At 39.5% G+C, this 14,035-nt stretch overlaps 1 protein-coding gene across 1 annotated transcript in view; it reads left to right on the top strand.

Moving 5' to 3' along the window:
* Nucleotides 1-14,035, top strand: part of LDB3 (LIM domain binding 3) — a 74,588-nt gene that overhangs the window by 36,518 nt on the left and 24,035 nt on the right. The window contains exon 4 of the mRNA XM_008933661.2: nucleotides 10,104-10,179. Coding sequence (XP_008931909.1) covers nucleotides 10,104-10,179 — 76 coding nt within the window. The remainder of the gene's footprint in view (nucleotides 1-10,103; nucleotides 10,180-14,035) is intronic.

Genomic DNA, 14,035 nt, shown 5'->3' with positions numbered 1-14,035 from the left:
TTGTCCTGCAGTATTCAGTTCACAGGTGATGAAAACCAAAATGCATGCAAAATTTATTTTTATTTCATAAAAACAGGTTTCTCTTTTAAATGCACAGTAGAGAGCAGTATTATTTGTCAACGTGTTTCACTGGAGCATCCACAACATTCATTTGATCTTAAGTAATCTGATCAGCCTCCTTGGAAAGGATTCACCAAATGTACTGGCTTGGTTTTGGAAAGTGCTGTAACATGAGTGCGCCTCATTCTGCTGGCACAAACATTCCTGTGTCACTCTAAGACTCTGCTTTGGCGTCACTCTGTGCTGGAGAGGAGCAGGGGAGGTGGAGAACTTCCCTGCCTGGTGTGCTTTGACAAAACCTCCCTCTCCCAGGGCATGCCAGTGATGCTGCCATTGGCTTCCAGACAGCCACAACTGACTTCTTTTGCTGGGAAATCATGAGCTAAATAATTCTTTTCTCTACTGAAAGGCAAAGTGTCAGAGGCAAAACCATGAGACACCTACTGTAAATATTTAATAGCTTTCATTTTTTGTGCAGCACCAAAAGATGGCTGATCCTGCAGTATTCATTTCAGGCCAACTATAAATAAAGCGTGTGGTGACAGCAAACTGCAAGCAGGGGGAATTCAGTGGTTATTGTAAACTGCTTTCTTTTGTCTGAAGCTGTGAATAGCAACCAATTCTGTGCATGTTTTAGGTCTGCTGATGGGCACATTTAAATCAGAACCAGATTTAGACTGCATTTATGCTCAGAAGAATTAGAAGAGGGTATCTCTCCCAGTCTGAGAGTAAATTTGAACTATATAAACAATACTGATGAAAGCATGGTCTGAACTAGTCATCATTGGACTATTCGAAATTTTAAGCAGATTAGTACAAAAAAGGAGAGGAACTCTAATGTGGATGTGACATGATACCAGTTAGTTTGCTTAGACATGTGACTCTAGAACTTTTGAGAGTCATCTGCCTCCAATAGCCAAGGTTTCCTCCTTCCTTCTGGTGATGCTGTATGCTTAAAGTATTGAAAAAAAAGACATCTCCTAGTGAATTAAGGAGGCTACATTACTGTGAGCTGAGAGAGGTGGTCTTCCCTCTCCCCTGGTGAATTAGTGGTGAGTCCCATTGCATGCCCAGTTGCCTCTGTATGCAGGTATGAGAGGACAACAGGATTTGTTTACAAGTGTCTGGCTAACATTTGTTCAGGGCTGTGTTACTGCTTTTGAGCAGCAGCATTTACTGCTGTTAAAATTAATGAGCAGCTTTTTCCATGGAAAATGAAATAAAATATCAGTCACTGCAATAAATACAAATATATTCCTTACATGAGCAGTTTAATTGAGTGGACTGCTATTTACACTCACTGCATAAAGTATCCTTGTTAGTTTTAGAAAAGAGCCTGGAAACTGTGGATATATGCCAAGGCTTTAAAGGGCAGTGAAGTTTTCATTACAACAGGATTCTACTTAGGGATTAGAACTGTTCTCAGAGTGCCCATCACTTTTTTTTCCCCCCAAATACCAGTTTAGAGATGAGGTTAAAATTCATTATTTTATTTCTCTGAGAAATATTCTCTGGATCCCCTAAAGATAATCTCCATGGGAATTCTTTCCCATATTATATTGCACTCACCATGGAAAGGTCAAGATGGGTACCAGGGGCACATCTCACCGAAGTCAATGGGCTGACACAGCTAAATAACACATGGCAGTTGTATTCTTTCAGACAAACATTTGCTGGTTGCATTCTGCAGTGAGGAAGCAGATATGTTAGCCAAAATGTCACAGTGTATTAGATCTGGGACCTTTTCTTATTGATTAACGTTGATTAGCTTAAGCATGGTCATGGAAAGATGTAAATTACACACTTGAAGCTAATTGGAATGGATGATAAAGTATTTTTTAGAAGTGGAATGAGAAATCGTTCAATTAGGTAAAATACTAAGGCTTTACTAGATCAGTCTTGTAATACATTCTTTGCACATGTAAGGCTGTTGGTTTCCTTTGGATCTTTTTTACTGTGGTGTTTCTTACCCACCAGCCACTATAAAAGCTGTCTGGCCTCATTCTTCTTTCACGAAGTCTTAATCATTGGTGACTGGTTGTTTCTCAGAGTGAGAGCAGCGACACACCCAGGTCCATTTTGCCTGGCTTTTGGCCACCTCCTGGGGTCTGTGCTCTCCCTGGCTGCTGCTGCTGCAGCACATCAGTACTGAGCACTGGGCACAGGCTGGCACTGGGGTGTTACTGCATTAATGTAATGACAACTCCAAACAGCACTCAAATACCTCCAAAGGAGACAAAATCTTTTGACAAGTCCTGGCTACCCTTCTCGACTCAGCAGTCTGAAGACATAGAGTTATGTTTTCAGTCAAAGTCTCTCAGGTATAGGCCTTAATGGAAAGCTCACTAAAACTCAAGTGTTTTAGTGTGGAAAGTTAGAAAGTGAAGGCCTAAATGAGGCAGCCTGTAGTTAAGATCTAATTATCCATGTTTACTAATTTTTCTCTTCCATATATGCCAATTAGAAATGCTTTACAAACCATGTGACACACTGTAAGGTCCACATCCCAACAAAGAGAAATTACAGGAAAATCAGCTAAATAAATATACCTCATTAATAGCCTCAGGAAACTACCAAAAGTAATTTGTGGTCAGGATGCCTAAAGTATCCACAGCTGGGCTTTTGCTTTTAGAAAATGTTGAGTGGTAAGGGGAAAACAGAGGTTTTTCTGTGTAGTGTTAGAAATCTGTTTGGATTTGAACAACACTCGAACTCCTCTGATTGAACAGAAGGCAGTTACAAAGTCGTATGTTATTATTTTGTGAGTCATCATGTCTTTGAAGTTCACCTGCAACTTCCTGATTCTGGAGCTGGCTCTTCAGGGTAATGCTCTGCAGCAGTCCCCAGTGCTGCTCTGAAATCTGTACCTGAATGGCTTTCACCCTCAGGGGAGCTGTTAAGAAGCCAAGAGTTGCAGGGCTGCAGGGGAACCTGATGATACTGGAATGGGGTAGTCTAAGTCTCAGGTACACTATGTGTATGGGAGGGGAAAAATAATCAGAGTAAATCACTATGGTTCACTTCAGGTATTTAAATATTTGATATTCAGTTCTTCAGAATTGTCATTTATTGTGTTTATTGAAGAGAGCTGCATCACATCTCAGGACCAGGGTATGGTAGGCTACATCCAAGCACTGAACCTTTATTCAGTGTCTCTTCTGCTCCTTATTAATAATAGCTAATTCTTTGCTTTACGCTACTAGATCTTTTCATAACCCAAACACTTCTTCTGATCTTTTTCTAATTTGTATGTTTACCTTCAATAGATTTTTTAGTATCTCTCAGTAATTATAAATAATCATCTAATAATTAAATCATTAACAATAAATAATTATGCCAAACTGTAAGATTTCAAGGAAGACACAATATCTGAAGGTTATACACCATTAAGCTTTGATCCCTCTCCCATAAATTTGATTGCATTTCTGCAGTTAGCCAATTTATTATTGAGGTGAGAATAATGGCTTCTTATTTATAATCCATACCTACTTATATATTTCTGAGTATTTCAAGTACTGTGGGTTTTCTGCACTAGGCTGGAAGTACCACTTCTATTCACCTTAATGTTTCTGCTGTTATTTTAAAGCAAGCTTTGAGAGGAACACCTGATGCTTTTACCAGATCTGTAACAGCCATAGAAAACATGCAAATAAAAACTAGAAAGTAAAAAGAACTCATATGCTCTCTCCAATAGAATCCTTTTCAGCCTAGTTAAAATGTATTTTACTTGTGAATCCCATGCTATTCAAGTGGAGTTAGTATGGATAACTAGAAAAGCTGTGCAAAAGTCCTGTAATGCAATCTGAAATAAAATGTGAATTTGCTTTGGGTTAATATTAAAAATTCAGGTAGGTAGCATTGTGATGGTAATCTATGGATGAATGCTCTAAGCAAAACTAGTAATACCTTACTTAAGCTTAAAATGTAGCACCTTAGCTGTGTGAGAGATTGGGATGATGATATTCTGATGTCAGCAAGGTTGTTGCAATCACTGTATAACTGAGTGATCTATTTGGTAACTCATCATTAAAGCAAACTGACCTTCAAATTCTTATGATCTGCTTATTGTTACTTAGAAACAAAGTTATGGTTTTTATATAAAATAATGTATTTCTTCAACCGTGTTGATGGCAATACATACAAATTCAGTCCACAACAGCACAAGTTCTGTAACTGAATGAAGTTTCTCTGGGATGAATCCACATTTTTTTGTGGGTTATCTGGGTTTTTGGTAGTGATAGAGAGAGGAAAATTTTGGAAATGTTTTAGAAATAGTGCAAAGACATGAAGAAGGAGACAGAAGGAGAAATAATCTACCTGAACAAAGGTGTTCATGGAGGTTAAGTGTGGAGCTTGCTGTGCGTGTTGGGTTAGTGCCAGGCATGTGTTCAGCATCTTATAACTCTGGATGACTGTCGCACACAGGGCAGAGCTGCAGGGACACTGCCAGAGCCTCCCAGTTTGCCCACAGGTGCTGCTGGGATGGAAGAATTTTAGGGTTGGTACCAAGTTAACTAAGAGGAGAGGGAGGCATCAACAGCCAGTTAGTCCATTAGGAGGAACAGACTGGAGGGCAGAATGTGGGGCAGTTCAAGAAAAAAGGAATTTTGCACAGTAGGGGAGAGGGTAGGAGTTAGGAAGATGCAACTGGCACTGTGGAGATGCCACAGAAGTAGAAAGGGTCAAAGAGAGACCAGGAGAGCCTTTGCAAAAATCTCAGCTTTACACACACTGGCTCCAGTTCCCTTTCTTTCCTTTCTTTCACAAAAATCTTCAAGGCTTCTTCCCTTTTCCATTGCCTCTCTGTCCCTTAGTGTTTGTGGTTGCCTCTTACTAAGATCCCTTGTAAGGGAAAATGAGTATTACATACTTACAAACAACTTTTTGATTGGAGAGCTGCTTCCTTTTAGGCTGATGCCATTTGTGCATGAGAAGTTCTTGTCCATGTGTAGCTGTGGGTATGAACATTAGGTCTGGAAAGTGTAATTGCAGCACAGTGCAGGGAAATAATTAACGAATCAGTCATCCAGCCAAATGCTAATATTTGCATTTGCCATAGAGAACAAAACTGCTGATGGAAATATTTTTCAATTTTATTGCAGGCACAGATGATATCCTTAGAGAGGGAAAGTAGGTCTCATCCCAGCCCCAGAGGGATCGCAGTTATATTTGAAGTACTGTGAAATGTTCAGGGCTTTGTCTTTGTGATTCTCATTGGAGTCACTAAGAGTGGTTGCTGATGTCCCAGGCAGGGCTTAGAGAATTAAACCATGGTATCATGAGACTCAAGATTTTCTGTGCAAGACTTAGAAGCAAGAAGAAGCTTCTGTTTGGCTACTTAATTCACTGGTTAGCTGAAGATTTAACTAGCACATTGCTATCTCAGCACTTAAATTGATAACCTTGGGGAATACTTAGTTGGTCCTTTTTATGTCTCTTCCCCACACTCCTATCATCCCCACTAAATTGTCAGGAATAAGAATGCATTAAAACAAATACATATCAGACACTCAATTCTACATACTCTGTTGTTTTGCATTCTTCAAATTCCCACTCCACTCCAGAATGACTCCATTTTAGTTAGGTGATAGGTAAAGTATGTAAGAAGTGTTCCAGGCATTGCTAATCCTAGTCTAATCTGGTTTATTACCTTTCCATAAACTTGACCCTTTTCATCTTCTAGTGGTTGAAATATTAAGACACAGTTATTACAATGCTCAACAAAGTATAAAGTGCTCATGTCACAAAATAAAAGCAAAAGCTTACTGTAAGAAAGAAATGTTCATTTTAGCTGTCCTGAGAATTAGGAAAGATAGGCACTGACTAGTAAAGATATAATAGAAAAGAAGCCCCATGAAGATGAAAAAGCCATTATCTCTTAGATCATTTCACCTCTCTGCAAGTACAATATTGTACTTTCTCCTCTGAGGATGCAATTTAAACTGATAGTGAATCACAGAACTCCTTTGCAGCCCTTCCTTAGGCAGGCAGCTCCTCAATGCAGTTGGATCCTAATGAACTTTTGTTGTGAGTGCAAAAATATCAGGATTGAAGTCAGGTGCTCTTCAATTAAAGATGTATCTAGGAAGGTGGGAAGAAGTAGGAATTTTGACAGCCATTTCAGCAGTGCTATCAAAATTGAACTGCTTTGCAAAACTACATCCATCTTGGTTTTGAACCTCATTAAAAAGAGAACCAGTATTGAGGGAGAGTAGGGATATATCTGAGGAAAGGAGAAAAGTGTAAAAAAATACCGGAATGATGTGTTTGGTCATCATTAGAACTGTTCTGAGTTTTCATTTTGAAATGAGGTCTTTGTTTCCATTTTTAACTTGGAAAATATAGAAGAAAATGTCTGAGAGTTGAAATCTAATTAATTGCTTAAGAAAAAGAATCTTGATGGGAAATTTCAGTTTCAAATCTGAAATTATCGTAGTCATTTGTGAAATTTGAGCTTTCATCCCTCTCATAGCCCTACTGAGCAGGTACACTCTTTCAGTGTTTGGAATAAAATAATTTTGCAATCAATGGATTAAAATGTAAACCTGGACATATATGTTTACCACAGCACCATAATCACTTGAAAAGCAAACTTGTTGCTGCAGGATTGGATTCATCTAGCAAAAGAGGGAGGAAAAAAATATTCTGAACTTACAGATGTTTTTCCCAGCGGAGTGATGACTCTTATGTAAATAATCACTTTATTTTGCAAGTGCATAGACTTCCATTCCACAAATTGATTTCACCTTTCCTGCCCTTTAGCTTCTGCTAAATCTAGCAAGTCTCATTATTCTGTTTTTAAATATCAAAGCTTTAAACATCCAGGGCAGAGTTATGTAGGAACCTCATTGTTTTTGAGTGACATCTTGAAACCTCCAAGGTTGGTATCAAATAAAAATTTTGGTTGGATAGCACTGTGAATGGCAGATGCAGTTTATCAGTAATATGGAAGGAATGCAGCTTTTTAACATCATCTTCTGTGGTCAGGTAATGAGTGAGAAAAAAATAGACATACAATAAACATCAGAAATGATGGAGCAGTCTGGTAAATAAGTTCTTTTGCTGCAATACAACTATTTTCCAGTTACACATGAAACATGCAGTGTGTCATTGTTTGCTCCACCTCTGTTCATGGCAAACCACATTTCCAGGGCTCTGCAACTCTGGCACTAAAATTCATGCTCAGGGAGCAGAGCAGGGGACACTCAGTGTGGTGTGCCCAGGGACACTCGGTGTGCTGTGCCCAGGGACACTCACTCAGTGTGCTGTGCCCAGGGACACTCAGTGTGGTGTGCCCAGGGACACTCAGTGTGGTGTGCCCAGGGACACTCACTCAGTGTGCTGTGCCCAGGGACACTCAGTGTGGTGTGCCCAGGGACACTCGGTGTGCTGTGCCCAGGGACACTCACTCAGTGTGCTGTGCCCAGGGACACTCAGTGTGGTGTGCCCAGGGACACTCAGTGTGCTATGCCCAGGGACACTCACTCAGTGTGGTGTGCCCAGGGACACTCAGTGTGGTGTGCCCAGGGACACTCAGTGGGGTGTGCCCAGGGACACTCGGTGTGCTGTGCCCAGGGACACTCAGTGGGGTATGCCCAGGGGCACTCAGTGTGGCATGCCCAGGGACACTCAGTGTGCTATGCCCAGGGACACTCAGTGTGCTGTGCCCAGGGATACTCACTCAGTGTGCTGTGCCCAGGGATACTCACTCAGTGTGCTGTGCCCAGGGATACTCACTCAGTGTGGTGTGCCCAGGGACACTCAGTGGGGTATGCCCAGGGACACTCAGTGTGCTGTGCCCAGGCCCACCCATGTCACTTCACAGAAATAACTGAGTGTACTTGGAAATTACACCACTGGAAAGAAGATCAGAATCTTCCCCTAAATCTTTCTCTGTTCATAAATTGTCACTGTCAGTTTTCAGCAACTCTGTGTTATGAGCTGCAGTTGTTGGTTTTTTTCTCTTTTTTGCTGTCTTTAATGATACATGTGCATGTCTCATGAATATGATTTATTGTTTCTCTTTGTAAGCTAAAGTAGTTGGAGGAAGGGTATGGCACTTATTCCTGAGGGAAGATCAGTTAGTAACTTGCCTGAGGAAAGTTTGTTCTAGGCAGTTAGTGATTAGTTTTTGTTCCTAGAACTTGAAAGTATATCTTTTTCAGATAATTATGTCTTAGAGCGTATATTGTGATATATTTCAACTATGAGTATGAATATTAGTGCCTTCAACGATTTTCTACCCTGTTGTTTCAGGAATACTTTGTCAGTGAATTTCACAGGTTAATTACATATTGTTTAACAAAATGCCAGTTTTCACTGTCTCCTCAGACTGTTCATTTTCACACTATCTGGTTGTGAGTAGGCATCTATTACACTGGCTTTGTTTTCAGCTCTCAAAGTAGCAAGAGTTCTATACCTTCTATGTGGAAATCTTCTAGTTCCTGTAAGGATTGCTCCTTTCTCCTAGATGGTCTTTTTTTGTTTGTTTACTCCTGTTTACAGAAAAATGTGTGTGGCAGCAAAAGCTGAACACAGAGCTCAGCGTGAAGCTCGGTACTGGTGCAGGGGTTGCCACTGTGGATGAGCCCAGTTTTTGTCTAGCTCAGCTTTCCCTCTGATAGATGCCATTGCTAAGTGTTTCAGAGGAAAGTGCAACACAGCCCTCAGGAAGGAAATAATGAACCTAACAGAGAAGGTCTCTCCCTATCAGTCTTTTAAGCTGTGCCTTGAAAAATGAGAATCTATATGTTTATTTATTATACACAGTCTAAAGCTGCTCTTGGGGGTTTTGTTGTAACCATAACTATCTCATCCTTTCTGACATCCTGCTATTCTCATAGTCTCAATGCTGTTTTGTGACAATGAGTTTCACCTCAGGTTAATCAAGTACTCTGGGAAAAGATGTTTGCCTTTATCAATTTTATATGTGTTGTCTTCAATTTCACTTAATGTCCACAAGTGTAGCTTTATTTCCCTTTTTCTAGCTTTCATTATTTTCTAAGCCTCTGTATTCCATTATTCATTTCCTGTCTAAAGCAAACAGTGCCAAATGTCTCAGTCATCTCTACTTGATTTGTAAGCTTTTAAGTATTTTTATTTCATATTTGTCCCTGTCCTAATTTTGCAATGTACTTTTTAAAGATTAGAATTCGAGGCATCACCCTGATCTGTGGGTTGGCAATGGGATATTACTTGTAAAATTCTGATTCTTTTGACTATTTTTGCATTTTTCATTTCATTTTCTCTGGTGATCCCATGTGTGTTGGAAAGATTTCAGTGGAATGTTCAGCACTATGCAGATTTGTACAACACCTCCCACAAATACATCTTCACTTACCTGAGCATCCTACAAGTGCTTCAGTTAGCAGTTGTGACTGTGCTTTCTTGGTTTTTTACCAATGAAAGGGCAAACTCTGTGTTTTGGAAGCATTTTAGTGTGGTTTATCTTTGGTTTCTAAATGATGAAGTATGTGTCAAATACAGGTGAAAGGCATTTAGAGTAGCTAATTCAGTAGTGTTCTGCTCCTTGTGAAACTAAATTGTCTGAAATGAAGCCCATGTTTCCTCCTGCAGAGATGTTTAAATCATTGCAGTTGCTCTACAGTTGAAACTATTAAATAATAATCTTTTAAGGAGCTGATCTTGAGATGCCTCAGCACTGAAGCTTAGCCTCTGCATTTTAAAACACCACTAAGTCCCTTTTCCCAGTGCGCTGCCCAAACCTGAATTTATCCAGTTGTGGCTGATTCTCATCTATGAAAATGCAGTTTGTCACAAGGTATTGGAAAACAGATGATCTCCCAAGTCAGAGGCTGCTTCCATAACTGGTGGGTTTTCATCACTCAGAGAAACTTTCTCAAACTATTTCTCACGTATAAGACCTTTGTAAAGGAGGATGTGGAGAAAGCGCAATGATTGATAGAAAAAGTCTAGGCTATGCTGAACTTTCACTCCTGATGGAGCAGCATTTTGGCAAGAAATTAGAGCTGAAAAATAGAAGTCCAAATTGCTCATCTTTTATTCTTTTTTTTGATCCCCAGATCTAAGCGTCCAGTGCCAGTTTCAACCACAGCTCCCAGAATTGACTCTCCCCGGGCTGTAATCCCCCACCAGAAGGTAAGTGGCATATTCTCAGCCAAAATGAACACCATTTTTATCTGCTGCAGTGAAGGTAAATACCTACTACAGGAAACAGCTTCTCCCTGCCCCAAATAAGTAAGCACTGAATGAATGCAGAGGCAGCAAACTGCTGCAATGCAATTAGTGATCTGTATTTTCCTAATTTTTGATTTGCAGGACCAAACCCTCCAGCCAGCCTCTGATGTGATTTTGTCTAACCCATTCTGAGCAGCTTGTTTTCCTCTAGGCTGCAAGAGGCTACTAAAGCTTCTCAAAACATACATTAGCTTTTGTAGATTATTGGGGGAAAACCATTAGCCTGTACCTCAGTCTCTCCAAATCCTGACTAGAACTGAACAGACACTGACTTGGAAAGAGGACATGAGGCCTTTTGAAAGCTTACATCATACTGCTCTCTTGTCACAGCACTCAAGAAATGAGAATAAAAAAATAAAGAGGATAAGTCAATGTAATGAATAACAGCCAGTGGCAGAGGAAATGGATGGCTTGGTTTCTGTTGTCAAAGCTCATCATCTTTCATAAAATAAACATTCATTTTAGAACAAACAGCATTAGTTGACTGTACCTGGCAACTCATCTTCTGTATCTTTGGAGGCACTGAGGAGCAAGGATACCTGAAAGATGGTGTATATCCTTAGGCTCAAGCCCTGGGTAGGATATTAGGATGTTTGTATTGCTGACACGTTTCATTAGCTAAAAGGAGAGGAGGTAAAATCTCCATTGCTGCAACTTATCCCTTCTGTCAGTGCCAGTTTCATCTCTACCATGCACTAAAAAAATAAGAAGCAAAAGATAAAAACACATGGGGAATTAGATGATGTTCTACTGGTTTTGGCAGTTCTGACATCCACAGATCAATTTTAAGTAATTTTTATAAACACTATGCCTTCCAAATTCAGAGCAGAAGGTAACATCATCCCTGAAGCTGCTTCAAATAGGTTCAAACTAACAGAGGAGAATGCACTTGGGGAGAATCATTTGATTCAATTTTATTTTGTGAAATTTTAAATGAACCTGACTGTCCATTTATTAGTTGAGACAAAAATAATGTTGTTTCAGACTGGATCTTGTAAACTTTTTGGCAAGGGATGATGAAATTAAAGATTTATCCTGCTCAGAGTTGTTTCTGCTTATATCATGATTTTATAAAAGTTATCTTGGAGAAAGTTACTGGAAGAGTCACCAAACAGTATTGTGAAATTGCTGTAACAAAAGCCATGGATCATTTTTTTAGTTAGACTGGTGTTTGACTGCACCAGCAAAGTAATAGGGACAGGAAGGGGAGATATTTCTTATTTCCCCTCAAGAATTACACAGAATGCTTTAATTTTCAAGGCAGAGGGTAGATATGTCTCTTCAGAATTACTCACAAACACAAGACTGACAGCCACCTTTTGAGACTCTCTTTGGCACCTGCACAGGTAGGAAACATTTGTCTGCTTCCACCACAGTCACACAGAGCTTTTATATATGGGATTTTCATGACTCTGTGACTCTGCATTTCTTCCTTGTCAAGTGTCAATTTTAAAATTACTGCCATAGGTATTCAAACCTGTTTATCACACAAAACATTTTCCTCCCTTAACTATCTACCATATAAAAAAGTTAACTCTTTGCACTGTAGGGTTTTCTTAAAGGTCCTAAAAGAGCCTTTGGCATGAAAACCATAAGGATATTTTATATTTTCTATCCTAACCCTTCAGAGAGAGGTGAGGATCAAAGGACTCCACCCATTTTCAGGAGCTTGCTGTCTCAGATTTTGAGAATTCTGTGTATTGGTGCTTAGGAAATGTTTATAGGAGCTGTTCTGAACGGGCTGCAGATAGTGCTGCCAGCTGGAAAAGAGTTACTGAAACCTTTCTGGAGGAAAAGGGTGGCATCCAGGATAAGGTATGGTGGGAAACAGTCTATTCAGAAGTATCTTAGGTGTAGGGTCTTTGGCCCAGAGGGAAGTGGTACCAGTAGAGTGCTGGAGTGGGAACCCTTTGTAGATCAAGAGGAGGGACATTTATGCCACTGGTCTACACTAGTAGACAACAGCAATTTTTAAGTGAAGAAGAATTCTTCTCTGGAGGTAGTTTGGAAGGGAATGAAGGCATTGAACCATCAGAGAAGCCTCAAAATCCAGAATAAAAATTCTTTACTGATAAACAATGGTGTGGTGATGTTGCAGTAAGGTATGGTACAGTAAATATACTTTAAAATTCAAGATTTCTTTGCTTGTCCCTTTATTATTTCTAGTAACAGTATCATTGTAGAAATGAGGAATTCTGTGACACATAGAGAGAAGCTGTCACCTCCACATCACTGCTTGACAGTGTTTAGACTGATGGCTCACATGAAGTGAATTTGACTGTATTTCAAAAAAAAAAACCAGCAAAAAACTGCATTACAAGACAGTCGTGACAGTGTCATCCTCAAACATCAAGAGAAGTTTTTCTCACCCTTCTCTGGCTAAGGTTAAGGCATGTCAGTGTGAGCTAAACAATCTGCATGTGCAAGTTCAGTGTCTAGTTTAAACCTGAAATTCTCTTGTACATAATGCTGATCTGATTGCAGCTTCCACTAACTTTCAAGCATGCATTTCTTCTTCGAGTACTGTGGTCTTGGGATTTTTGTGTTTTAGGAAAATAGGCATACATTCTGTCACAAAGGTCAGTCATTCTTTCACAAAGCTGATCAATGCTATGGATGATAAAGGTTCTGCAACCATAAATAAGGCACCAACTGAGCTGTAGAGCTATTATTGGAAATACACAATTGATTTATTTGCACTATATCCTTATCTGACACTAATCTCAAACTGAAAACAATGCTCATTTAGTTTAGTCAGTCTTTCTTAATTAGTCAAAAGATTTAGTAGTCTTTTGTGCAGGTGTAGCACAGTTAGAAGGACAAAGTTAATGTTGAAAGCATTCAAATAACAATAAGCATAAACATGAGTCCAAGGACTGAAACTAAGCCATCATCAGTCAGAGTTCCTGCAGCTCTTCAGGGGTGACACAACACAGGTGAAGATTCAGCTCAGTGCAGTTCAAAACATTCACAGCTTTAACATTTGTCCCTTTGCATGAAGGTATTGACAGCCTCTTTAACAGTGTGACTGTGATGTTTATGAAATAGTGCTTTTGGAGTCCCAGTGAGGATCTTGTAATACTCATGATTTTTTTCTGCCAAATTTGGGAACCTATATGGCTAAGAGAAAATAGAAGAAGAGATGACTGACATTTTAAGTAAAGCATAGGATGGAAGAGCTGGCTCAGCCAAAAGCAGTTTGTTGGATATCCTTGAGCAGAGTCATTTGGTGTCTCCATTACCTTCTTTCTATAAAATGTTTAAAAGCAACAACTGCTTCTGGGACATGTTGGGTGGTCAAATTCATTAGTATACTGTTAAAATTGTTCTCCCAGAAGTGCAAAAGGTGAAGAACTGTCGAGTCATAGCAATAGATAAATAGATAAATAGATAAATAGATAAATAGATAAATAGATAAATAGATAAATAGATAAATAGATAAATAGAGAATGAGCTGTCAGAGGAAGAGGATCTGCAAAACTTGGTATCATGTCTTCCAATATAAATTTGTTTCTTGCTTCTCTGATCCCTAATGAGTTTTTGCCTTTCACAGAAACTGGATGTTTATAAAAAGAAATATAATAATAATATTTCAGAATGAAACTCCTCTACATTTATCAGGTTTAAGCTCATTCGCTGACATGACGCTGGGAAATTAAAACGCACTTTTCCTCTTGTGGCGAGGGATCACTGCCCGATCCCGGCATCTTTCTCGAGGGAAGGCCATTGCTTAGTGTCAGAGCCTCCTCTTCTGGTG

Source organism: Manacus vitellinus, unplaced genomic scaffold, assembly GCF_001715985.3.
Source record: "Manacus vitellinus isolate BGI_N305 unplaced genomic scaffold, ASM171598v3 scaffold_54_pilon, whole genome shotgun sequence".
NCBI lineage: Eukaryota > Metazoa > Chordata > Aves > Passeriformes > Pipridae > Manacus > Manacus vitellinus.
The sequence above is the reverse complement of the archived record's forward strand: the minus strand, read 5'-3'. Positions and strand labels throughout refer to the sequence as shown.